Source organism: Oryzias latipes, chromosome 22 (genome assembly GCF_002234675.1).
Source record: "Oryzias latipes chromosome 22, ASM223467v1".
Classification (NCBI taxonomy): Eukaryota; Metazoa; Chordata; class Actinopteri; order Beloniformes; family Adrianichthyidae; genus Oryzias; species Oryzias latipes.
Genome location: NC_019880.2, coordinates 2,263,515 through 2,286,901, shown reverse-complemented (window position 1 = coordinate 2,286,901; position 23,387 = coordinate 2,263,515). Strand labels below are relative to the sequence as shown.

Sequence of the window (23,387 nt, the reverse complement as noted above, 5' to 3'; positions counted from 1 at the left end):
CGGGAGCTGATGAAAGCGCGTGTTTCAGGTCCGTGGTGGAGTCGTTCCGAATGATGATGGACTTCATGGAGCGTCTGGAGGAAAAGCTGAGATCGGTCCGGAACCAGGAGGACTGCAGCAACAACCTGGCTCTGCTGGTCAGTCACATGACCTCATCCTGTTTCTGATCCATGTTCAGGCAGGAAACGGGCCCAGCTGGGAGGGTGCAGAACTGAGATCACAGTTCTGCACCAAGACGACATCTTTTGATCCATTTCAAATCATTCCCAGTGGTCTTTTAATGATGCAGGTTTCAGCCTGTCAGTTTTCTTGCACATAGTTTCTGCAGGGCGGCATCAGAAATTCTGTCTCTTTCAGGACGCGTCCACCGCTCAGCTGCTGGCTCTGGCTGCAGAGACCGACGTTCTGTCCAACAGGATGCTTCAGTGGAGAACGGCGGGCAGCTGTGAGGAACCCCCCTCCCCTCAGTCGGCTGACTGACCCTCTATGGACCTTTTTCAAGATATGGGATCATTTGCATCGTTTATTAAAAGATTTTCAATACCAGAACCAGAACTCATCTCCACATTTGACTGATGTTCTGCTGCTCCTCTGAGGCGTCGTCGACCATGAACTGCTGACTCGTTGATCTTCACACGGACAATCAGACCAGTGATGTGGGTTTGGTCTGCCCTGAGGGGGGGGGGGGGGTTGTTTTCCTGCAGATGTTTTTTTTTTAATTTTTTTCGGCTTCTGTTCTTGTTTTCTGTGAAATAAAGGTTTTTAATAACATCTGTTGAACTGTTCTTGAAGCGCAGAGAATTAATCAGGTCGATGTTCTGCGTCCTCCCGCGCAGCAGGGGGCGCTGTGAGGACTGACGGCCATTTAAACTAAAGCCGCTGAGGGGGGTCAGATGACGTGGTGTTCCGGCCCAGATTATTTGACGTTTACCTCAGAGTTTGGTTCTGTTGTTAGTGGTTCGAACTCATCACCGCGCGGTAAGATTTCTCCTAATAAGCCCGTGTGTCGGTTCGGCCTCTGGCCGGTCATAGTCTCCGAACTCGGGGTTGACCCGGTTTCGTGCACCGAACAGCAGCTGCTAATTACTAACGGCTAGTAGCTACGACGCTCTTGTTGATGTAGTTGGGGGTCCGGACTCGATTTCGGTTCTGGTTACAACTTCCGGCAGAATATGGGTTTGGGCAATGCTCGATCATAGTGCACTGAAGGTTCGGACGTGCACAACGGAACCGGGACATGCGCTGGGTGACGCCACGCAGTTAGTTTAGCGGCAACAGCTGGAACAGATCCTGGTCCAGAACCGAACCGCCGGGTAATGAAGTCCGAACAAAACCTCGCCATGGTAGAAACAGTACATGAAAGCTTCTTTGACCCAAACGGAACACGGGACGGGTTGATCAATTTCTTGGTTAGAACAAGTTTACCAAAACCTGAGTGACGTCATCCCCACGACTTCCTGTTTGAAGCTCATTTATTTTATAAACAAAGAAATTGGTGTTTTTATGTGAATCCGCTGAACTTTACAGCAGAAATCCAAGCTTACGGTTTGGTTCTAGAAATATTTCCCTTTTTGCCGATTGAAATATTAAATGTAACGTTTTATTCTGTGGAGAAAACTTCAATACTTAAAATGAATAAATAAAATTGTGCTCAGGTGGGGGCGTGGCCTTCAGATTGTTGAAATGAGTCTTAGTGGGCGTGTGTCAACAACATCGTTGCGTCATGTCCTATTAGAGCGTCAGCTGTGTGGAAAACGTGGTCACATGACCTCGTGCACTGAGCTGCAGGTGTTCACGTTGCAGTGGAGCATCTTTAATCACAGAGGATCTTCGGTCCATTTCTTTTGGTTCTGACTCGGCTTGACTTGTGTTTTGTTCTTGTGCAGAGAAAGTGGTGCCGCCTACAGGAGTCAGCGGATAACTGAGCGTGCTCAGTGGGGGTGATCCTGCCTTTTCTCACACAGTAAGTGGGTCTCATTTGTGCCCACTCGGGTTGCTGAACTGCACCCTAGGCTCCACCGGTACCAGGTCCGGTCCAGTCAGGTGCTGCTGCTGCATGTTTTCTATAGTGTCAGTGGTGGTTCTGGTCAGCTGCAAAAACCCAGGTGGTTCTGGAGCTCATAGTCATGCTTGAGTTTGGTTTCAGGACCCCATCAGACCGCCACCATGGTTCTGGCCGACCTGGGCAGGAAGATCACCTCGGCGCTGAGGTCACTCAGCAACGCCACCATCATCAATGAGGAGGTAAAGCGGGTCGTGTGACCGCACGTTCTGTCTATCGCCAGCTGGCCTGGTGTGACCCGCTAAACGACCCGTTTGCTTCTCAGGTGTTAAACGCCATGTTGAAGGAGGTGTGCGCCGCCCTGCTGGAGGCAGACGTCAACATCAAGCTGGTCAAACAGTTGAGGGAGAACGTAAAGTGAGTTAGTGCCTTTCTACCTGATGCAGCCGTACTGGTTCCGGTTCTGAACCCGTCCAGTCCAGTAGACCTGTGTGCCCTCCGTCTCTGCAGAGCTGCTATAGACCTGGAGGAGATGGCTTCAGGTCTGAACAAGAGGAGGATGATCCAGCACGCCGTCTTCAAGGAGCTGGTCAAGGTGAGGCAAGCAGCCCGCCCTCAAGTCATGTGACCGGGCCATGTGACCGGGAGGGGCTCATGTGTGTGACCTGTGTTCCAGCTGGTGGACCCGGGAGTGAAGGCCTGGACGCCAACCAAAGGAAAGAACAACGTCATCATGTTCGTCGGTCTGCAGGGCAGCGGCAAAACCACCACCTGCTCCAAGGTGATCAAAGTCCAGAACCAGGCTCTGCTTTGATAGAACTTCTCATTGCTGCTCTGTACTAAAAGGATTTGATGAAACACGTGGCGTGAACGTGGGATACCTGTGATGAAACTGTTGTTTCGTCCTGCAGCTGGCCTACTATTACCAGAGGAAAGGCTGGAAGACCTGCCTGATCTGTGCGGACACCTTCAGAGCCGGTGCGCCTCACACACCGTACCACACACTAACAACACACACACCGCTCAAACTGCTGGTCTGTCCTCGTTGTCCACTCCTTTACCTGTCCTCTGCGTTCACGCAGGAGCCTTCGATCAGCTGAAACAGAACGCCACCAAAGCCAGAATCCCCTTCTATGGCAGGTGAGTTTTGGCACAGATTCCATCCCGGTTTTCCTTCCATCTGCTACTCCGTTCTTCTGGATGTGTTCGGGTTCTCGTCTGCTTTTGTTCCACTGGGCTCCTCGTCCCACTTGGTTCTTGTCAGTGTTCTGTTCAGGCCCCCCTCATCAGTTTGTTCTTCTCTGCGTTGCGTTCAGTTACACGGAGATGGATCCGGTGGTGATTGCCTCCGAGGGCGTGGAGAAGTTCAAAGCGGAGAACTTTGAGATCATCATCGTGGACACGAGCGGCCGACACAAACAGGAGGACTCTCTGTTCGAGGAGATGCTGCAGGTTTCCAACGCTGTGGTGAGTTCCCTGAAGGCACCTGCCTGGTGCGGGGGCTGATCCTGATCTGCATCCAGGTGTCTGTTCCTGGTGTGTTTGAGCCCCTCCTGTTTTTGTCTCCATAGCAACCAGACAACATAGTTTACGTGATGGATGCTTCCATCGGTCAGGCCTGCGAGTCTCAGGCTAAAGCCTTCAAAGACAAGGTGGACGTGGCCTCGGTGATCGTCACCAAACTGGACGGACATGCCAAGGGGGGAGGAGCCCTGAGCGCGTAAGAGCCTGTCCTCCACTGATGACGTCACAGGGCCGACATGCGTTGACTCACGTTTCGCCTGTTTCCCGTCAGCGTGGCGGCCACCCGGAGTCCCATCATCTTCATCGGGACGGGAGAGCACATCGACGACTTCGAGCCCTTCAAGACGCAGCCGTTCATCAGCAAACTCCTCGGTGAGCCTCCTCTGAACCCACTTTGATTGTGGAAACGTGGGTCTAGCTCTGAAAGTGTTTCCATGGAAACCGTGACTCCTTATCTTGTCAGGGATGGGCGACATCGAGGGTTTGATCGACAGAGTGAACGAACTGAAGCTGGACGACAACGAAGAGCTGATCGACAAGCTGAAGCACGGTGAGGAACTGCATGCTGTGACCCCCCACCCCCACCAGAAGTCGTGGTTCTGATCTGTGACCTCTGACCCACAGGGCAGTTCACGCTCAGAGACATGTATGAACAGTTCCAGAACATCATGAAAATGGGCCCCTTTGGACAGATCATGGTACCTTCACACACACAGGTGGACACAGAGGAGGGGGGCAGGTGCTGACTAACCTGTGTGTGTTTGTGTTTGTGTGTGTGTTTGTGTGTTCAGGGTATGATTCCAGGTTTCGGCACAGACTTCATGAGTAAAGGAAACGAGCAGGAATCTATGGCCAGATTGAAGAAACTGATGACCATCATGGACAGCATGAATGACCAGGGTAACACTGCAACGCACACACTGCAACACACACACTGCAAAACACACACACTGCAACACACACCCACGCACACTGCAGCACACACACGCTGAAACACACACACACACACAGATATGAATGACCAGGGACAGACTGCAACACACACTCATATAAACACATAAATGACCAGATGACTGTAACACATTCTCACAAACACACACACACACACACTGCAACATGCACACTGTAACACACTCTCACACTTACTGTAACACACTCTCACACTTACTGTAACACACTGTCACACTTACTGTTAACACACTGTAACACAATCTCACACTTACTGTAACACACTGTAACACACTCTCACACTTATTGTAACACACTAACACACTCTCACACTTACTGTAACACACTGTAACACACTCTCACACTTACTGTAACACACTCTCACACTTACTGTAACACACTCTCACACTTACTGTAACACACTCTCACACTTACTGTAACACACTGTAACACACTCTCACACTTACTGTAACACACTCTCACACTTACTGTAACACACTGTAACACACTCTCACACTTACTGTAACACACTCTCACACTTACTGTAACACTCTTTAACACACTCTCACACTTACTGTAACACACTGTAGCACACTCTCACACTTACTGTAACACACTCTCACACTTACTGTAACACACTGTAACACACTCTCTCACTTACTGTAACACACTCTCACACTTACTGTAACACTCTTTAACACACTCTCACACTTACTGTAACACACTGTAGCACACTCTCACACTTACTGTAACACACTGTAACACACTCTCTCACTTACTGTAACACACTCTCACACTTACTGTAACACACTCTCACACTTACTGTAACACTCTTTAACACACTCTCACACTTACTGTAACACACTGTAACACACTCTCTCACTTACTGTAACACACTCTCACACTTACTGTAACACACTGTAACACACTCTCTCACTTACTGTAACACACTCTCACACTTACTGTAACACTCTTTAACACACTCTCACACTTACTGTAACACACTGTAGCACACTCTCACACTTACTGTAACAATCTTTAACACACTCTCACACTTACTGTAACACACTGCAGCACACTCTCACACTTACTGTAACACACTCACACTTACTGTAACACACTTTTACACTTACTGTTAACACACTGTCACACTTACTGTTAACACACTGTAACACACTCTCACACTTACTGTTAACACACTGTAACACACTCTCACACTTACTGCATCACTATCACACTTACTGCAACACACTGTAACACACTCTCACACTTACTTTAACACACTGTAACACACTCTCACACTTACTGTAACACACTCTCACACTTACTGTAACACACTCTCTCACTTACTGCAACAAACTAACACACTCTCTCACTTACTGTAACACACTCTCACACTTACTGTAACACACTCTCACACTTACTGTAACACACTCTCACACTTACTGTAACACACTCTCTCACTTACTGCAACACACTAACACACTCTCTCACTTACTGCAACAAACTAACACACTCTCTCACTTACTGTAACACACTCTCACACTTACTGTAACACACTCTCTCACTTACTGCAACACACTAACACACTCTCTCACTTACTGTAACACACTCTCTCACTTACTGTAACACACTCTCACACTTACTGTAACACGCTTTAACACACTCTCACACTTACTGTAACACACTGTAACACACTCTCTCACTTACTGTAACACACTCCCACACTTACTGTAACACTCTTTAACACACTCTCACACTTACTGTAACACACTGTAGCACACTCTCACACTTACTGTAACACACTGTCACACTTACTGTTAACACACTGTAACAAACTGTCACACTTACTGTTAACACACTGTAACACACTCTCACACTTACTGCAACACTATCACACTTACTGCAACACACTGTAACACACTCTCACACTTACTTTAAAACACTGTAACACACTCTCACACTTACTGTAACACACTCTCACACTTACTGTAACACACTCTCACACTTACTGTAACACACTCTCACACTTACTGTAACACACTGTAACACACTCTCACACTTACTGTAACACACTGTAACACACTCTCACACACACATAGAACCTGAGAAGCTTCCAGCTGTTGTTTCTGTGTTCCTGACGGTTCCTCTCGTGGACCTGACATCGTCTGCGTTCTCTTCTGGCTCCGCCTCCTCCTCCACAGAGCTGGACAGCAAAGACGGAGCCAAGCTGTTCAGTAAGCAGCCCAACCGGATCCAGAGGGTGGCCCGCGGGTCCGGAGTCGCCACCAGAGACGTCCAGGAGCTGCTCACCCAGTACACCAAGTTCGCTCAGATGGTCAAGAAGATGGGCGGCATCAAGGGGCTGTTCAAAGGTAGGCCGCGGTGGGGGCGACTCGGATGTCTCGGCGGGTTTGAGTCCTGATCCTGATGTGCTCGTTTTCAGGAGGAGACATGTCCAAGAACGTGAACCCGTCCCAGATGGCCAAACTGAACCAGCAGATGGCCAAGATGATGGACCCCCGAGTCCTGCACCACATGGGTGAGACCTTCACTGCAGCACACCTCCTAACCAAACATCAGAACCAGGTTCTGCAACTGTTTGGACCACATGACTGTGAATGTTTTTCGGAACCTTGAGGAACATTCGTCCTCTTTGGACTGGAGGTCATGTGATCTTTTGATGGATGGATGTCTACACCTGGAAGGAGAACCACCTGTAGATCCCTGTAGACCCGGTGCTGTTAAGGCGGTTTTGCTGTGAGGAGCGTCAGCCGTGGGTCTCCCCGGAGCTCCGGCTCCTCCTTCACAGCAGGATCTGCAGGAACCTTTCTCCTCTGACGGAGGTTTGTTTGTGTCTCCAGGAGGAATGGCTGGTCTTCAGTCCATGATGCGCCAGTTTCAGCAGGGAGCGGCCGGAAACATGAAAGGCATGATGGGATTCAACAACATGTGAGGCATCCCTGCCTTCTCGCAGAAGATGATGGGGGCCGCCTGCTGCTGGTCTGCACCAGCAGACGACATTTTTATCAAAACTGCAGAGTAAAAGGAGGACTTGAAGAAGCAGGACAAGCTTTGTTTACTGCCATGTTCCTTTGAGGGGAGGAGGAGGAGGGTGGATGAAGACGAGTGGAAATGATGAATCTGTGTGAAATGTATACGTAGCAGAACCGGTCCTGATTTGCTGAGATGATCCGTGGAGACGTCGGGTCAGAATAAATGTTTGTGTCGCTCCTTTTAAAGCTGCTCTGGTCGTTCGGTGGAGAAACCGGCGTTTTCTCCCTTAGAGGAAAGTTCTGAAGAACAACCAAGACTTCATAGTTTGTTTGAGCTCATGTTCTATTAAAATTCTCAATAAAACGACTTTTTGGATGGAAAGAAGTTCTTCTGCAGTTGGCTAAAGGCTGAAATGTCTGAGCGTTTACCGGCACCCCGTCAGCTCACTGACATGTTTATAGGTCGAGGTTTAGAAAAGGTCGATTTCACCATCGATTTTAGACTTTTACCAAATAAAACCGAAACTTTGATCTTCTTTATTCTCTGTGAGAAAAGCCACACGCAGAGCTTGTTCCTACGTCAGCTGGTTTTCATCTCAGCTTCACTTTAGGCGATTAAAAACCACAGAGTAACTCGGGAAGCCTTTTCCGCAGTAGTCTGATTACTCCATTTCCCATGGATTTGCACAAGCGGGATCATGTGCTTGAGAACAGAGCTGCTCCAGACATGTTGATCTGTAAAGTACAACCAGGGTCTAAACTAAAGTAACTATCATGATGCCACCACCACCAGCAGACATGCACCAAGACTTGCAATTCAAAGGTTTCACGAATTTTAATCCGAGTGAGACCTCTGTGTTTTGTTGATGCTTCACGTGCTGATTTGGAAAACTATTAGAATAGGATCTCTTAAGAGATGAACGTTCTCATTGGTCCACATGACTTGACCAGGTTCTTGTGTTCTATTTGGTTCTACTTGCAAATAAATCTGAGCATCATCAAAGGACTAAATGATTTAAATTTAAAAAAAAAAATCTTTTGAATCCTTCCACAGACCGTTATATAGTTCGGAGCCAAGCATAACGTCACATTGATCCATTTACTCATTGGTGGTTCGTGTTCGCCGTGTCTGGCTCGTCGGTTCGGTGGATGTCGGAGGAGTTCGGATTTTTCGCTCAGAGTGACTCCTCTCTCATTTCGGGCCCTCTTCGTCTTGACGTGGCGACTGCCGCCATATTGAACCGCTGCGTCGTCACTGGTGAGGAGAAACGGTCCCGAGAGGAGGTAAGTTCCAGCTCTGCCGAACTTCACCGGTTCTGACGAATCCTCCGGGTTGACCTGCGTGACGTCACTGCAGGAAGAAACGGCACCGGAGTCCCGCTGAGAAAAGGTTCGGGTGGGTTCTAATAATAGAACCAACCCAAACATAATAGTGTTCAGGCTAGCTTTCTGCTGGACCGGACCTACCGAACCGAACCTGACGGAGCAGCAAAGCTTGTAGCGGGTCGGCCTCACTGATTCGGAGTTTCCGGTTTCTAAAAAACAAAAACATAGAATGTTTGTAAACTCTTCTTCGTAAACACGCTGATGACGTCAGCAGCTCCGGTGAAGTTCTCCAGAACCGTCTATGGGCTCCTGGCTCTGCAGGGGGGTTCTGAATTCACTTACCTAAAGATGTGTGGAGTTGGTCCTGATTCTTCTTGTTGTGCTGTTTTTTTTTTTTACAGCCTTTACCTGTCAGTGCCACACCTGTTCCCCCCCCGCCCCCCGCGTTGCCATGGCGACCTTCGCGGAGTACATCGCTCAGAACGAGGAGCGCGACGGCATCCGCTTCAGCTGGAACGTGTGGCCGTCCAGCCGCCTGGAGGCGACCCGGATGGTGGTGCCGGTGGCGGCCCTGTTCACCCCCCTGAAGGAGAGGATGGACCTGCCCCCCATCCAGTACGAGCCCGTCCTGTGCAGCCGGGCCACCTGCCGGGCGGTCCTCAACCCCCTCTGGTAAGAACGGCGGCACAAGCCGGCGAGTCCGTGAGCCCCGCCCATCTGAGCGCCTGCACGTGTGTGTTTCAGCCAGGTGGACTACAGGGCCAAGCTGTGGGCGTGCAACTTCTGCTACCAGAGGAACCAGGTGGGTGGAGTTAGCTCCAGGTGTGCCCCAGGTGGGGGGGGCGCCGCTGACCTGTCGTCCTTTTTTCTCAGTTCCCTCCATCGTACGCCGGGATCTCCGAGGTGAACCAACCCGCGGAGCTGCTGCCGCACTTCTCCACCATCGAGTATGTGGTCCAGGTGAGTCCAGCAGCCGTCAGACAGGTGGGACCCGCCTCCTTTCAGGTGTGTCACCCGCTGTGGTCTCTGCCGGCAGCGCGGGCCTCAGATGCCATTGGTCTTCCTGTATGTGGTGGACACCTGCATGGACGATGAGGACCTGCAGGCTCTGAAGGACTCCCTGCAGATGTCCCTGTCTCTGCTGCCCCCCACCAACCTGGTGGGGCTCATCACCTTCGGACGCATGGTTCAGGTTCATGAGCTGGGCTGCCAGGGGATCTCCAAAAGCTACGTCTTTAGGGGGACCAAGGACCTGAGCGCCAAACAGCTGCAGGTACATCCACGTTCTGGTCCTGTGCTGCCTGGGTGCAGATGTAATGGGGGGGGGGGGGGGGTGTTGGAGCCTGGAGGCAGCCATCATTATTACCTGTTTTGCAGGAGATGCTGGGTCTCGCAAAACCCTCGGCAGCTCAGAGTCGGGGTCCTCAAACGGCGGCGCAGCCTCCTCTGACCAACAGGTGAGTTCTCAGATCGGCGTCCGTCCGTCCTGCTGCGTTCCTCTCGAATACATCTGAGCTCGCCCTCCTCCAGGTTCCTGCAGCCGGTCCAGAAGATTGACATGAGCATGATGGATCTCCTGAGCGGCCTTCAGCGGGACCCCTGGCCCGTCACACAGGGCAAGAGGCCACTGCGCTCGCTGGGCGTCGCCTTGTCCATCGCTGTGGGACTCCTGGAGGTGAGGGGTGGGGTCAGGCGGGATGACAGTCTGACATGGACGTCATTCAGAACTTGACGGACATCTTTGCCGACAGTGCACCTTCCCCAATGCTGGGGCTCGGATCATGACGTTCATTGGGGGCCCGGCGACGCAGGGGCCCGGCATGGTGGTAGGGGATGAGCTGAAGACCCCCATCAGGTCCTGGCATGACATCGAGAAGGACAATGCCAAGTTCATGAAAAAAGCCACCAAGGTGAGGAAGAGCGGCTCCAAGTTCAGAACCCGTTTTCCGGATCAGGACGGGTTCCTCTGCTGGTCCGATAGGTTTTGGTTCTGAACCAGTCTGCCTCTGTGTGTCTGTATGCTGCAGCACTTTGAGTCTCTGGCCAACAGAGCGGCGGCCAGCGGACACATCATCGACATCTACGCCTGTTCGCTGGACCAGACGGGGCTGCTGGAGATGAAGTGTTGCCCCAATTACACGGGGTACGCACGTGCACACGCTCACATGCACACACACTTGCTGACCCAACCTGGTTCTGACGTTCAGGCGGATGGTTCCTGTACAGATCAGGAGCAGGTCTAGCCGAGTTGATTTCAACCTCAAATGGTGTTTTGTTTGTGACCACTGAAGTTTGATACCCAGCTGGAGAAGCAGACGTGCTCCTCCTTGGCCAGGGGTGCTGGAAGGTCACATGACCGTGTCTTTTTCTCGCAGAGGCTACATGGTGATGGCCGACTCCTTCAGCACGGCTCTGTTCAACCAGACGTTCCAAAAGGTCTTTGGCAAGGATGTTCAGGGCAGCTTCCGGATGGCTTTTAGCGGCACACTGGAGGTCAAGGTAAAAATGCTCAACCCAGGCTCCGCCCCCAGCCCTAGCTGTGCCCCATGTGAGGTTGGCTGGGTTTTGTTTTAAAGACGTCCAGAGAGATCAAAGTGTCCGGAGCCATCGGCCCCTGTGTGTCCTTGAATGCCAAAGGACCCTGCGTCTCTGAGAACGTGAGCGACCCAAACACAAGTCAAGTCCTCGTCTGATCCGAGGACAGGAACTCACCGAGCTGTTTGGGTTCCAGGAGATCGGGACTGGAGGAACCTCGCAGTGGAAGATCTGCGGTCTGGATCCCAGCACTACCCTGGCTCTCTACTTTGAGGTCGTCAACCAGGTAAGAACACAGACTCGAGTCAACGTTAGCGGCGTGGACTTGATATCTAAAGGTTTCAGCTTCACAGGCGGGAACTTTACATAAGCCTTGAAACTTCCGACTTGACTTGAACTCAGGACTTGGAACTCAGCTTTAACTTGTGACTAAAGCCTTCAAACCTGTGACCATACTCTACTCGTGACCAAAGACTCAGAACTTGGCATTGAGTTTTAACCAAAACATTAGGACTTGACTTGGACTTGTGACGAAAGGCCGTGTCAAACAGAAACTACGTACATTTTGCGCAAATTGGTCATACATGAAAGGTTCTGGTGAACTTATCACAAATGAACCACGCTAAGACCACGGAGGAAGTACGACTAAACCACGCAATGAGCACTTAAGCCAACGTGGAACATGAACCAATCGCGATTATTGTGCAGTTTATGTGCAATCCATTAGTGATTCGTGCGTCGATTACTTAATTTGAACGTGACACGTGGGCCCTATACGCGATATAAGTTATACATCTGAGGTTCATGCGTGAAAAGTCTGTTAGACAAACGTGGAACGTCGTGGAAAGACACACATTTGCATCTCACAAAAATCACACACAACTGCTTAAGATTTAGGTAATAACTTTGTATAGACTACGTACAATACGCGTAAACTGCGTCATTTTCAACCGACCAAACACTTTTGAACAGCTCCAAAACTAAAATCATGTCAAGACCCATCGGCTGAAACCCTCGACACATTGAGGAACGACGAATACAAGAAACACGTGTGACTGACGTAGATCACGCATTTATCACCAAAGACGGAATTTCAATACGTGCAAAACTCAGAAACTGAGTGACACGGCCTTGAGACTCGATTTGTCAACTTATGATGACGGACTCGAGAATGAAGCAGAACTTACAACCACAGACTTGGAACTTGACTTTTATGGTTCAATAAATACTCAAGACTTTTCTTATAGTTGTAACCAACAACTTAAGGCTTTATTTGGAGTTACAACCTACAGCGTGAGAGCCGACTGGAACGTGTGACCAAATACTAGGACCGGAATACCTATGACCATAAACTTGAGACTGGACTTGGACTAAAAACCTACAACTCGATCTGAACTCACAAGAGGAAACTTCCAGCTGGGCTTTAGGATCCTTCAGGTCCAGATCTTCTGCTAGACGGTCCTTCCTGACTGTTGTTCAACATTGACTCGGACCGTCTGGTGATGTTTGGAGGTCATCAACCACAAACTTCAGCAGAGGAAGACATCCCTTTCTTCTGCAGACAGATTGTTCTTGGAGAACTAGCATGCTGTCTGGACCTGCTGAGGTCCAACGGGTTCCTGGGCTCAGCTTTGAACAAACATGTAGAAATACTTCTTCAGCATGTTAGGTTGGAGAAACCACAGATGTTCTCCCAAACCTCTGGAGGTCACCGTTAGCCTGCAGAAGTTCAAATAACAGGGATTTGGATCTTTGAACCACTTTAATGTCACATCTGACCAAACCTGGTTTAAGGTCGTTGCTGACAAACGGTCCAGAACATGAAGGTCGTCATGACCACCAAAAGGAGGAAAACGGGCTACCAATTGGGGCGGGGCGGTTGCGTTCGGTATCATATAGTTCTGGATGAGCGGTCCGACCCGGTCCATCCAGCAGCACACATACAAGGCTGCATTTCCGTTAAGTCCTGTAAAGTTCTGCCAGTTTCTGTCAGGTTCTGGTGTGCTGAAGGCAGACCAGTCGCTGGAATGGACTGCATTTCCCAGAGTTCTCTTTGAGAGCATTGCAACGGCAGCAGCTTTGGCTTCTGGACTGAAGACGAAGCGGCGTCCGTGTGGTCACGGGGGTCCAAGATTAGAGTTTTCGTGGAACTGTTAGTTGTTCTGATCCGATTGTTCGGGTGGATGTCGGAGGTCTCCAAGGACGTCCTGCAGCACTTCTGAAGCAGGCGGGGGACAACTCGCCATGCGGCGACCCGGTACCTGCTGCAGAGAGCCTGGCGTTAGTCCCAAACCTCATAACTGAACCGTTGGCGTGGACCCAGTTGAATGCTGGATCTGCTTCGCTGTACTCACGCCTGGGTCAAGCAGGTGATCCAGGGGTTCAGAGCGGCGCCGGTCAGAACCAGCCAGGTGGAAAAGGTGGAAGTCGCAGACGGACTCTGCTGACCGCTGAAGGTCTCGTAGAGAGCAGATGAGATGTACGGCAGCCAGCAGAGCAGCAGGCAGCCTGTGGAGACCAGCAAAGAACTTTGTTTTCCACCGACCCGGACACTGGAGACACCTGGTGTTCAGACGGAACTCACCTGAGGTGGTTACCATGACGACGGAGCTCCTCAGGTAGTTTTTTGCAGGAACGTAGAAGCAGTGCAGCTCGTTGCACATGAAGGTTCCTCTCTTGGCTTGTTTCAGGGCCACATAGACGATGTAGCCGTACAGGCAGCACACGGCCAGGATCGGCGCCACGGCGCCGGTCACTGTCCACAGCAACACAAAGCTGCTGCTGCTGCGCATAAACCTTGGACAGCAAAGGAACCGCGACTCGCTGTAGGAGTAGCTGCCGAACTCCAGTAGCGGCAGGGAGGCGCTGGCGAGGCAGAATAGCCAGACCAGGACCAGAACAGCCAGACTTCTGCGGCCCGTCCAGATCCTGCTGTAGCTGAGAGCGAAGCAGATCTCGGTGAACTTGTCAACGGTGGCCCAAGCCAGAGAGTGGACTGAAGACGTCTGCAGGAGGAGGAACAGGAAGCCGCTGCCCTGGCAAAGGACGCCTTCACTGGGAGGTCCGGCGGGCCGGAACAGGGCGTTGTGGGCTGCAAAGGGCATGGTGGAGAGTCCGAGGGCCAGGTCGCTGAGGCTGTGGCTCAGGGTGAAGCCCACCGTGTCCGACCACAGCTCTTTGTTGAGGATCAGAACCAGCAGAAGCAGGAGGTTCCCACAGATGCAAGCAGCACTCGACAGAACCATGAGCCCCGCGTACAGAACCCTCAGAACAGGCGTCATCGTGTTTGGGGGTGAGCAGCATTCCACAAAGTACTCCAGGGCTCAGACGGGACCCATTTGGACCCGACAGCTCCCCAGATCTGCATAGAAAGAAATGTGACCTGGTTGTTTTGCTGAGACCTAATTGGGTCGGTCTCTATAATAACCGGTGTGTCTGTGGTTACGTTTGGACCCGGTTTCATCTGAACTGTCTTCTTCAGTTTAGCTCGCTCCACCAGAAGTATTGACTCACCGTCAGCAGGCGTCACACTCTGTTGGTTCTGAGGTCCAAGGAGTCTTACCCCTGTAGGTACGTAGCTCAGCAACAGGCCAGAACTCTTCCCATCAGAGCATACCTGCTGGTTTTCCGGTTTTGGTTCCGTTCTCCCGTGAGTCATCCAGCCGTCCTCGGCGTCGGTTTGTTGGCAGTCAGAACCGTCTCTTTAGCTCTGGTTCTGTTTGGTCTGGATCCATCAGGAGAGCATTCCCGTCTGATCTGATCTGATCTTTGGGAGTGAGCAGGTGAGCTGGCGCTGCAGGGGGCGTGTCCTGCTCAGAAGGCTGCCTCCACTGGGGCGTTGCCATGGCGCTCCTGTCCGTCACCTGCTGAGACGGTGATGATGAGGATGATGGCAGCAATCGAGGAACAGCAAAGTCAACATCTAATATCCGCAGCGTGTTTGCGGGCCGCGGCCTTTGAACCGTAAACTCTGCTCGCCGCGGCAACCATAACAACCCCACCCCCAAGCTCCCGAGCCTCCAGAACCACGGCTTGGTGTCACGAACCGGACTTGGACACGATCCATGAACGCATCACCAAAACAAGAGCGGTTTGTCACCCGGGCTGACTCAGATAATAGCAGGTGTTCAGGTGTGTAATCATCACGGTGGTGCTGAACCTCAGACCAGAGGTTCTGCTACGGTTCTGACTGTTTCTCCGTCATCATCATGACTCGGAGTCTTCCCCTGAGATCTTCTGCTACCAGAACAAAGGACCTGCAGCCAGAACCAGATCCACAGACCATGTAGGGCCAGGAACAACCAATGTGAGACTCTCAATCGGATCACAGAAACCTCCTGCAGAACTTCTCTGATCCCGTCAGAACTTTAGAGTAAACCAGATACACTCATCTTAGATTATATCACTGTCCACTTTTCTTGGTTCTGTTTGGGTCAGAATCGGCAGAAGGACATCATCCCCCCACCCTGACGCAGACGTGTTCTGACCCGTTTCACAATAACCCGTTCTCTGTTCCTCACTGCAGCACAACGCCCCCATTCCTCAGGGCGGCCGGGGGGCCATCCAGTTCGTCACCCAGTACCAGCACTCCTCTGGACAGAGACGCATCCGGGTCAGCACCACAGCCAGGAAGTACGGCCCGGTTCTACACACCTCACTTCAGTCTAGAAACATGGTTCTGTTCTGAGCTTGATCTTTTCTAATGACTTAAGTCTGGATGTTTGTGTAGCTGCGTGTGTTCTCTCTCTGGTTGTGCGGTTCTACCTCACCTGTGTTTCTGTGACTGGTTCTGATTCTGACTGATGATGGTTCTGATCCCCTCAGCTGGGCGGACGCTCAGACTCAGATCCAGAGCATCGCAGCGTCCTTCGACCAGGAGGCGGCTGCCGTTCTGATGGCGAGGTTGGCGGTGTATCGGGCTGAAACGGAGGAGGGGCCGGACGTGCTCAGGTGGCTGGACCGACAGCTGATCCGACTGGTATGAAGACCAGAACCACCAGAATCTTTCAGCTTTCCCAAACTATTTAGAACCCATTAAAACCCAAATAACGTTACCAGCTTTTTTCTCAATAGAACACACGTGCACAGTCTTGTGCGCACACTGGAGCCTTTTAGATACCCAGACCCTTATGTCAGTCTGGGGGGGTGGGGGGTGAGCTGTGACGGATGGTTCTGATCCGTCTGTCTTCTCCTGCAGTGTCAGAAGTTTGGAGATTACCACAAAGACGACCCAACCTCCTTCCGGTTCTCCGAGACCTTCTCTCTGTACCCCCAGGTGAGACTCCTCCCCCCACCACCGCACACACGCTGCTCGGTCACCCGGCCCGTCTAACGGTGGTTCCGGTCCACAGTTCATGTTCCACCTGCGGCGCTCTCCGTTCCTGCAAGTGTTCAACAACAGTCCGGACGAGAGCACCTACTACCGACACCACTTCAACCGGCAGGACCTGACCCAGGCGCTCATCATGATCCAGCCCGTGCTCTACGCCTACTCCTTCAACGGACCCCCCGAGGTCGGCCCGCCTCCTCGCACCTAAGGGACGGGGGGGAGGGGCATGGTCGCTGTCGTCTAAGATCTGATCACAGATAAGGGAACCCTTGTCTGAGATCAGGAACACGACTTCCTGCAGATCTTCTGGGGCTTGGAATTGAAGAGACCCAGAAAAAAATGGGTCCAAATGATGGAATCCGGTCTCTGTACCCGTCCAGAACACGCAGACAGAGTCCGATGGTGGCTGATCTGATGAGTGATGGATATGCCTTTGTGTTTCAGCCGGTTCTGTTGGACAGCAGCAGCATCCTGCCGGACCGGATCCTGCTCATGGACACCTTCTTCCAGATCCTCATCTATCACGGAGAGGTGCGTCTCCGCCTCAGCGGTCCGGTCCGGTCCAGACGGGCTCCTCCTCCTCCTCTGTTTACGGATCAAAGCGGGCAGTGAAGCAGATCTCAGAAAGGGTCGTTGGTTGAGGATGAGAGTCGCAGACCAAACGCTGCTTTGGTGCAGTGCATTATGGGTGCAGGGTATAATGTCTGGACTTCCTCCTCAGTTGGTTTAATGTCAGAAGGAAAAACATCAAAAGGTCTCGAAACGTCTGCAGAACAAAGATTTCTGGGATTTAGTGTTGCGTGTACGGCGTTCCCTCACCGGATGGCGGACCACCTTTTGTGGTCTCGCTGTTTTTTACATGTCTTATTTTATAACAGCTCACTGTTCTCTGTCCTGATTGGCTGCAGGGCTTGTCAATCAATTTTCTTTGTCTTGTCATTTTTAGAACGTAACCTCCGCATGCATGATCTAACTGACACAATATAATCTCTATAAGTTGTATTGTAAATGTTACGGTGTTTTAACCGAACTATTTCCCAGCATTCCCAGCGCTTCAGTCTGTGCGTCTGTGTTTGCCAGACGGTGGCTCAGTGGAGGAAAGCCGGTTACCAGAACATGCCCGAGTACGCCAACTTCCAGAAGCTGCTGGACGCCCCCCAGGACGACGCGCGGGAGCTGCTGCACACTCGCTTCCCCATGCCGAGATACATCGACACGGAGCAAGGCGGCAGCCAGGTGAGGGCGGTCCACGCCAACGTGACTCCTCCCCCTCGCCGTTCCAAACCTGCTGGCTGTTACTCAGTAGATAATCCTCAAGTTATAAACCGACCAATCAGATGCCTCAATTAAAAGTAGGCGGACCCTGCCCACTTTAACGTAGGCTACAGGGCGTGTAGCGGGGCCCTCCTGATTGGTGGGAGTGGTTGCCATAGAAACTCAGACCTACTCGAACCGGTCATTGCTCACTGACGGCGTCCGGCGCCAACGTGGCGACGACCGTATGGCGAAAATGAATTGAATTGAGTCTGAGGTGAACTGTTTTCTATGGATGATGTCACTCAGATACAGTCTGTGGGGGAACCGATCAGAACCTGGATCTCACTGATGAAACTGGAGGTCAGAACCGAGTTCCTCCACCGAAATGAGAAGAGCTCCGCCTACAGGCCGTGTTAGAAAAGAACCAGTGCTGTAAAGTCTGTTCCAGACGGCCTTTCTGTCACAGGGAATCTGACCTCTGACCTTTAGATGATTCAAGGTGCAGAAGGATCAAAGATAAAAATTTTTAGATAGAGATTTGTTCAGGAAGGCCGAACAGAAATGAGTTTTGGTTCTCTAAAGATGATCAGCTACGAAAAATGGACTGAAGATTTGAACACATAAAAAGACAGAAAAGGTTGAAAGTTTAGGAAATGATCAGAACATTTGGATCCAGAAGCTCTGAGGCTCGGATCAGCTGACAGCAGAACCCGTCAGCATCAGAACAGGCTGTTGTCATGTGAAACTGCTGCCCGGTTCTGACCTGCAACTCTTCACAGGCCCGCTTCCTGCTGTCCAAAGTCAACCCGTCACAGACCCACAACAACATGTACACCTGGGGACAGGTAAGGGCCTCACCTTTTGACCTCTGGGCTCGTAGCTGCTGCATCAGCCGCCGTTGACCCGTCCCTCCTCCTTCCTCCAGGAGTCTGGCGCTCCCATCCTGACCGACGACGTCAGCCTGCAGGTGTTCATGGACCACCTGAAGAAGCTGGCGGTGTCCAGCGCCGCCTGAACCTGGTGCAGCCCACCTGTCAGCGCCCCCTCCCCCGAATTCAGTGTCATAGCTGCATTTGCTGCCTGGGCTTTAAAGAACAACCATCGTACACTCCGACTGACCTTCACCTGACAGTGACCCGAGGCCCCGAGCTCTGCTGTTGATTGCCTAATTCTTTGCTTTTCATTTTTAACCTTTACCACCTGAAGTAGGCGGAGCTTCTGGCAGCTCACTGAGCTTTTCAGCCTGTCAGATCTTTGGCTTCTCCCAGAATGCTCTCTGCCTGAGGAGCTCCCCGCAGACGGGAACCTGTCATGGTCGACTGATGCAAACCTCTGAACATTTGACTGAGAGTCCACTTGAAAACATTTCCACACCAGCCTGATTTGTTGTTCTCCAGCGTTCGTGGACTCCCGCCTGCTGCCTGGCTCCACGGCGCCGCGTTCACCTCAGACGTCAAGTGCAGGCCGGGGAGCAAACCCGCCGGTTTCTCTGTTTGTGTTTGTAATAAAAGTTTTCTGAGAAAAACGAAGCGTCTCTGTCTTCTTCTACAGCTCAAAGTACAGATGAGCAGACGAAACGCTGCACCGCCCCCTACAGGAGAGGAGAGTTCTGTCGCCGTGACAACAGCCTCCAGGCTTTTTGGAGATGGGCACAAGCCGTTTTTCTCTTCAGTCATCACCTCAGCTTTGTGAGAGAGTAGTCTGGTGGGAGGCACTGCTGAACGAGCCAATCAGAAGATGGGAGGGGGGGTTTGACTCCTGAAGCGTCTCATTGGTCAATCTCTGCGAGTCAGGAAACGCCGCCTCATTACTGTAATGAAAACTTAAACATGAATCAGCTACAGCGTTCTGATGGCTTTAAAAAAAACACACAAAAAAATGCACGCTTGTTTCCATGACAACAGCCACCCTGCCTCAGCACTTCCTGTTATTCTTACACACTTCCTGCAGGAAATATCTGAGTGAGCTGCAGGGATTCCTCTGCTCCTTCAGAAATGTCCACACCGAGGTCCGGTTCTCCCGGACCGGAGTGAAGTTAGAGCAGATTGAGTCATCCAATCCACCGCAGAGCGGCTGGCCGGGACTCGTGGGGTCGCCGGCTCGAACCCTGACCTTTAGGAGTGAATCTCAGCAAAAAACTGAGGCTATTTGTGCTGAATGTTTCCCCCCTCAGATAACCTCCGTCCTGCAGTCAGCACGGACCTCCACCTCCCGGTGATGGATCAAGAAAGCTCTGACTGTCTTCTAAACGTCGCTGAGCTGCAGCTATGAGTTAGAGAGCAGCATGAAGGAAGGACGCTGTAGGGTAAAAACCCAGAACATCACTGACATCATCTCCAGGTTTTCCTTAAGGTCAACATCAGTGCTAAAGGGAAACAATCTGTCAGAGAACATTTCAGCTGTGATTTCTGCTGAAAACGACACTTTCTTATACTTTATGTTTAAAAAAATAAAGAGAGAGCAGCAAGAACTGCTGAGGCTTTCTCCACAATGAGCGGAAGCCACGCGTCTCCTGGCTCTGGGATCGAACTCTCGGGGTTTGAGTCTGGTCACTTGAAAACGTTTCTCTGCAGGAAACCAGTTTGCCCTATCAAGACAAAGCACGCTTCCTGTAGAGGAGGAGGAGGAGGAGCGGGAGGACGAAGGGTGAGGCCAGCATCTGAGAGCAGAGCTGCTATCGCGGAGTATCTGCGAGGTGACGAGAGCCGAAGAACCGAACACCAGAAAGAGACTTCAAAAAACCGGAGAACAAAGGAGGAGGCAGGAGCCGCGGGGGCCGGTAAGAAGAACGGATTCCTGACGGCTCGATGGGATTTCACGGCAGAAAGACATGTGGGTGGAGGTGGAGGGCGGACGGGTGGAGGGGGTGGTGGGTGGCTTCTGAAATCTAAAATCTGCAGCAGATTTCATTCAGTTTCTGACTCTGGAATTTTACTGCTGAATCGGGCTGATGGGGTTATGCTGGAGAGCCCGGTTAACCAATGTGGCTCATTTTAACAGAAGCGGATAGTGAGGTCCAATCAGAACCAACAACTTACCACCTGTTCTGACCTGATGTTTTGGAGACAACAAATCAGAGGCTCAATTTTCAGTCCAGGACCAAAAGGTGAAGGGGCCCCGAAAGCCTGGGATCCAACATTTAGAAACCGAAAGAGGACGTTCAGGAGTCGGGAAATCAGGATATTAAGGAATCTTGAACAAAAGAGTTAAAGGTCCCAAGACCACGGGGCCTAACATTTAGTGACCAAAAGAGTCAGGGCCCTTAACATTTAAGGCCCCAACAAGTTCAAACCCAAATGTTCAGCGGCCGAAAAATGAAGAGCTCAAATATTCTGGGGCCAATTGTCAAGGGCCCCCAGAGCTTTGGGACCCAACAATTAAAAACCAAAAGAATCATGGGGCCCAACAAGTAACGGGCGGCCAAAGGCTCAGAAGCCCAACATTTAGGGGCTGAAAATTCAGGATCTTAGATATTCTGGAACTCAAGCATCAAGGGCCCCAAGAAATTTGGGACTCAACATTTAAAAACCAAAAGAGTCAGGACCCCCAATAGTCAAGGGCCCGAAGGTTCATGGATCCAATACTAGAAGCCAAGGGATCCACTGACCAAACAGTCACGAGAATACGGACCTCGGTCCTGGGGCCCCTTGAGTACATTTTTGACGACTGTTTATTTGTATTTTGACAGAGCTACCTTAGAGGGGGCGGGGCTTGGAGAGATGCCAGGTGTGCTTTTCTTCTGCTGGACGTCCGTGTGGACGTTGGTCTTCCTGCTTCCAGAAGCCCCGGCAGAACGGTTTACCCTCAGCGATTTCCCAGCTTCCTTTGCTCAGGCCATGCAGGCGTGCTCCCCTGGCGTCCTGGCCAGCCTCGCCAACGAGGAGGACGTCCGGCGAATCGCAGAGCTCCTCAAAGGTTCAGCACCAGCAGAGAAGACGTTCTGGATCGGGCTGAGGAAGAATAAAAACGAATGTGTTTCTCGGATTCACCCCCTGCGAGGATTCCGGTGGGTGGAGGACAATGGTCAGGTCACGCAGGTGAGGAGGTGGGTGAAGGAGCCGAAGCTCACCTGCATTGAGGCCAGGTGCGGCGCCGTCACCCATGAGTTTGTGGGGTCTGAAGTGCAGCTGGGTCTTCTTCCCGACTCCTGCAAAAACACGCACCGCTTCATCTGTAAGCAGAAAGACGGACCGACAGACGGCAGACCCACCAGCACACCTGCACCAACAGAACCAGAACCGACGACACCTGGAATCAGACCTGCAACCATAAAACCCACTCCAGCGGCACCGCGGCCGGGCACAGGTGCCAAGTCCGCCTCAGGCCCTTGTCACCTTCCTCAAATCCCCTACCGTGCGGTCGTCATGGACTCGCCAAACAGCACCAAGATACAGCTGGAGTGCTGGTCTGACATCACCGTGGACCTGGTGTGTCACGGCCGGCCCCTGACATGGCGAGTCCTCGACGGTTCCCCGGCCAACTTCAGCACCCTCTGCCAGCCGTGTGACCTCGGTTTCCAGAAGGACGCCTCAGCACGCTGCGTGGACGTGGACGAGTGCAACATCAGCACGCCGTGCCAACACGCCTGCATCAACACGCCGGGCTCGTACAGGTGCATCTGCGCCAACGACACAGAGGCGGACGGCGCCACGTGCGGAAACGCCAGCGAGGACGCCGGCGAGGACGACAACAAGGCGTTCGGGTTGCTGGTACCAGTGCTGGTCGGGACAGCGGCACTGATCCTGTTGGTGGCGGCGGTGGTGACGGTGAAGTGCTGCATGATGAGGAGGTCCAAGAAACGGGCCAAGTCTGAAACTGAGAAGATGAGGATGAGGAGCGAGACAGCCAATGAGAAAGAGGCAAGATGAAGGGGCGGGGCCTGTCCAGTTACTTCAGCAGGAAAGACTGAAAAAGAGGAGCACACCGCTGGGGTGGGGTGGGGGGGGTCCGGTTGGTGTGTCACCTCCCCACCAAGGTAACTGTTTAATTGGGACTTTTTGCCCTGCGCACCGTCTGACAGGCGGTCATAACAGGTTTCTCCTCAGAAGCAGAAACTAACTGATGTTCTGTCAGCGGGGGGTGGGTGGGGGGTGGGGGGTAATAAATTACCTTTGCTTAAGTAACTTTTTTGAAACAAAATTATTCCTTAAAACTGTTTTACTGAACCACAGATAAAAGCCAGGAATCAGCTACAGATCCAAAAGAAAAAAGGATCAAATCCAAGAACTTAATAATAGGAAAGTGAAAGTTGAAATATTGGATATCGTCTTCAGCAAACGCGTTCAAAACCTGTTGGATTAAAATACTCCAGATCTCAAGATTTATTCTTTTGTTAGTTAAATATTTTTTTAACTTCGTTACCAAACAGACGTGAGAAAGGACGTTTCTCTGAAAATACCAGAATTCACACAATGATTCAAATGTAATTTTTTTAAATAAAGTATTACTAAGTACTTTAGTAGTATTTCAA

General features: G+C 51.5%; 4 protein-coding genes and 1 long non-coding RNA gene across 6 annotated transcripts; 3 read left to right on the top strand and 2 right to left on the bottom strand.

Annotated features, from left to right (window-relative positions):
* Positions 1–846: 846 nt before the first annotated feature.
* On the top strand, positions 847–7,855 carry srp54 (signal recognition particle 54). Its single transcript, XM_023951667.1, has 17 exons — positions 847–978; positions 1,887–1,963; positions 2,147–2,244; positions 2,328–2,419; positions 2,513–2,597; positions 2,679–2,783; positions 2,914–2,980; positions 3,085–3,142; positions 3,319–3,469; positions 3,574–3,722; positions 3,798–3,898; positions 3,990–4,076; positions 4,151–4,224; positions 4,318–4,426; positions 6,679–6,849; positions 6,921–7,016; positions 7,339–7,855. Exons 3-17 carry the CDS (start codon positions 2,167–2,169, stop codon positions 7,428–7,430), a joined length of 1,515 nt encoding a protein of 504 aa, XP_023807435.1. The 5' UTR covers positions 847–978; positions 1,887–1,963; positions 2,147–2,166; the 3' UTR covers positions 7,431–7,855.
* An 810-nt stretch (positions 7,856–8,665) lies between these two features.
* sec23a (Sec23 homolog A, coat complex II component) lies at positions 8,666–19,442 on the top strand. Its single transcript, XM_004085345.4, has 20 exons — positions 8,666–8,754; positions 9,198–9,468; positions 9,541–9,598; positions 9,670–9,756; positions 9,833–10,069; positions 10,174–10,253; positions 10,327–10,471; positions 10,548–10,706; positions 10,824–10,939; positions 11,172–11,295; positions 11,373–11,453; positions 11,528–11,617; positions 15,857–15,963; positions 16,156–16,309; positions 16,529–16,606; positions 16,683–16,844; positions 17,105–17,191; positions 17,741–17,896; positions 18,697–18,762; positions 18,843–19,442. The coding sequence occupies exons 2-20, from the start codon at positions 9,248–9,250 to the stop codon at positions 18,930–18,932; spliced, it is 2,298 nt and encodes a 765-aa protein (XP_004085393.1). The 5' UTR covers positions 8,666–8,754; positions 9,198–9,247; the 3' UTR covers positions 18,933–19,442.
* LOC111946836 (neuromedin-K receptor-like) lies at positions 12,926–14,145 on the bottom strand. Its single transcript, XM_023951703.1, has 3 exons — positions 13,916–14,145; positions 13,686–13,839; positions 12,926–13,595 (listed from the first exon to the last, which is right to left on the bottom strand). The coding sequence occupies exons 1-3, from the start codon at positions 14,121–14,123 to the stop codon at positions 13,223–13,225; spliced, it is 735 nt and encodes a 244-aa protein (XP_023807471.1). The 5' UTR covers positions 14,124–14,145; the 3' UTR covers positions 12,926–13,222.
* Positions 19,095–21,719, bottom strand: LOC111946844. The gene is made up of 2 exons (XR_002872626.1): positions 21,612–21,719; positions 19,095–19,727 (listed from the first exon to the last, which is right to left on the bottom strand). It is a non-coding gene; the product is annotated as an uncharacterized LOC111946844 (long non-coding RNA).
* Positions 20,073–22,820, top strand: LOC105358201 (C-type lectin domain containing 14A). 2 transcript variants are annotated; one of them, XM_011493767.3, is made up of 2 exons: positions 20,073–20,696; positions 21,606–22,820. In XM_011493767.3, exon 2 carries the CDS (start codon positions 21,637–21,639, stop codon positions 22,783–22,785), a length of 1,149 nt encoding a protein of 382 aa, XP_011492069.1. In that variant the 5' UTR covers positions 20,073–20,696; positions 21,606–21,636; the 3' UTR covers positions 22,786–22,820. The 2 variants fall into 2 exon arrangements, with proteins under 2 accessions (XP_011492069.1, XP_020556424.1); XM_020700765.2 differs by having other exon boundaries at positions 20,073–20,749.
* Positions 22,821–23,387: the final 567 nt, after the last annotated feature.

Bases quoted from the DNA above. Each gene is read 5' to 3' on its own strand.
- srp54 (XM_023951667.1), top strand. From the start codon at position 2,167: ATGGTTCTGGCCGACCTGGGCAGGAAGATCACCTCGGCGCTGAGGTCA. The intron at 4,077-4,150 runs GTGAGGAACTGC...TCTGACCCACAG, and splicing joins GATCGACAAGCTGAAGCACG to GGCAGTTCACGCTCAGAGAC. The intron at 4,225-4,317 runs GTACCTTCACAC...TTGTGTGTTCAG, and splicing joins GCCCCTTTGGACAGATCATG to GGTATGATTCCAGGTTTCGG.
- LOC111946836 (XM_023951703.1), bottom strand. From the start codon at position 14,123: ATGCGCAGCAGCAGCAGCTTTGTGTTGCTGTGGACAGTGACCGGCGCC. The intron at 13,840-13,915 runs GTGAGTTCCGTC...TGGTCTCCACAG, and splicing joins CGTCATGGTAACCACCTCAG to GCTGCCTGCTGCTCTGCTGG. The intron at 13,596-13,685 runs GTGAGTACAGCG...GGCTCTCTGCAG, and splicing joins ATCACCTGCTTGACCCAGGC to CAGGTACCGGGTCGCCGCAT.
- sec23a (XM_004085345.4), top strand. From the start codon at position 9,248: ATGGCGACCTTCGCGGAGTACATCGCTCAGAACGAGGAGCGCGACGGC. The intron at 10,940-11,171 runs GTACGCACGTGC...TTTTTCTCGCAG, and splicing joins TGTTGCCCCAATTACACGGG to AGGCTACATGGTGATGGCCG. The intron at 18,763-18,842 runs GTAAGGGCCTCA...TCCTTCCTCCAG, and splicing joins ACATGTACACCTGGGGACAG to GAGTCTGGCGCTCCCATCCT.
- LOC105358201 (XM_011493767.3), top strand. From the start codon at position 21,637: ATGCCAGGTGTGCTTTTCTTCTGCTGGACGTCCGTGTGGACGTTGGTC.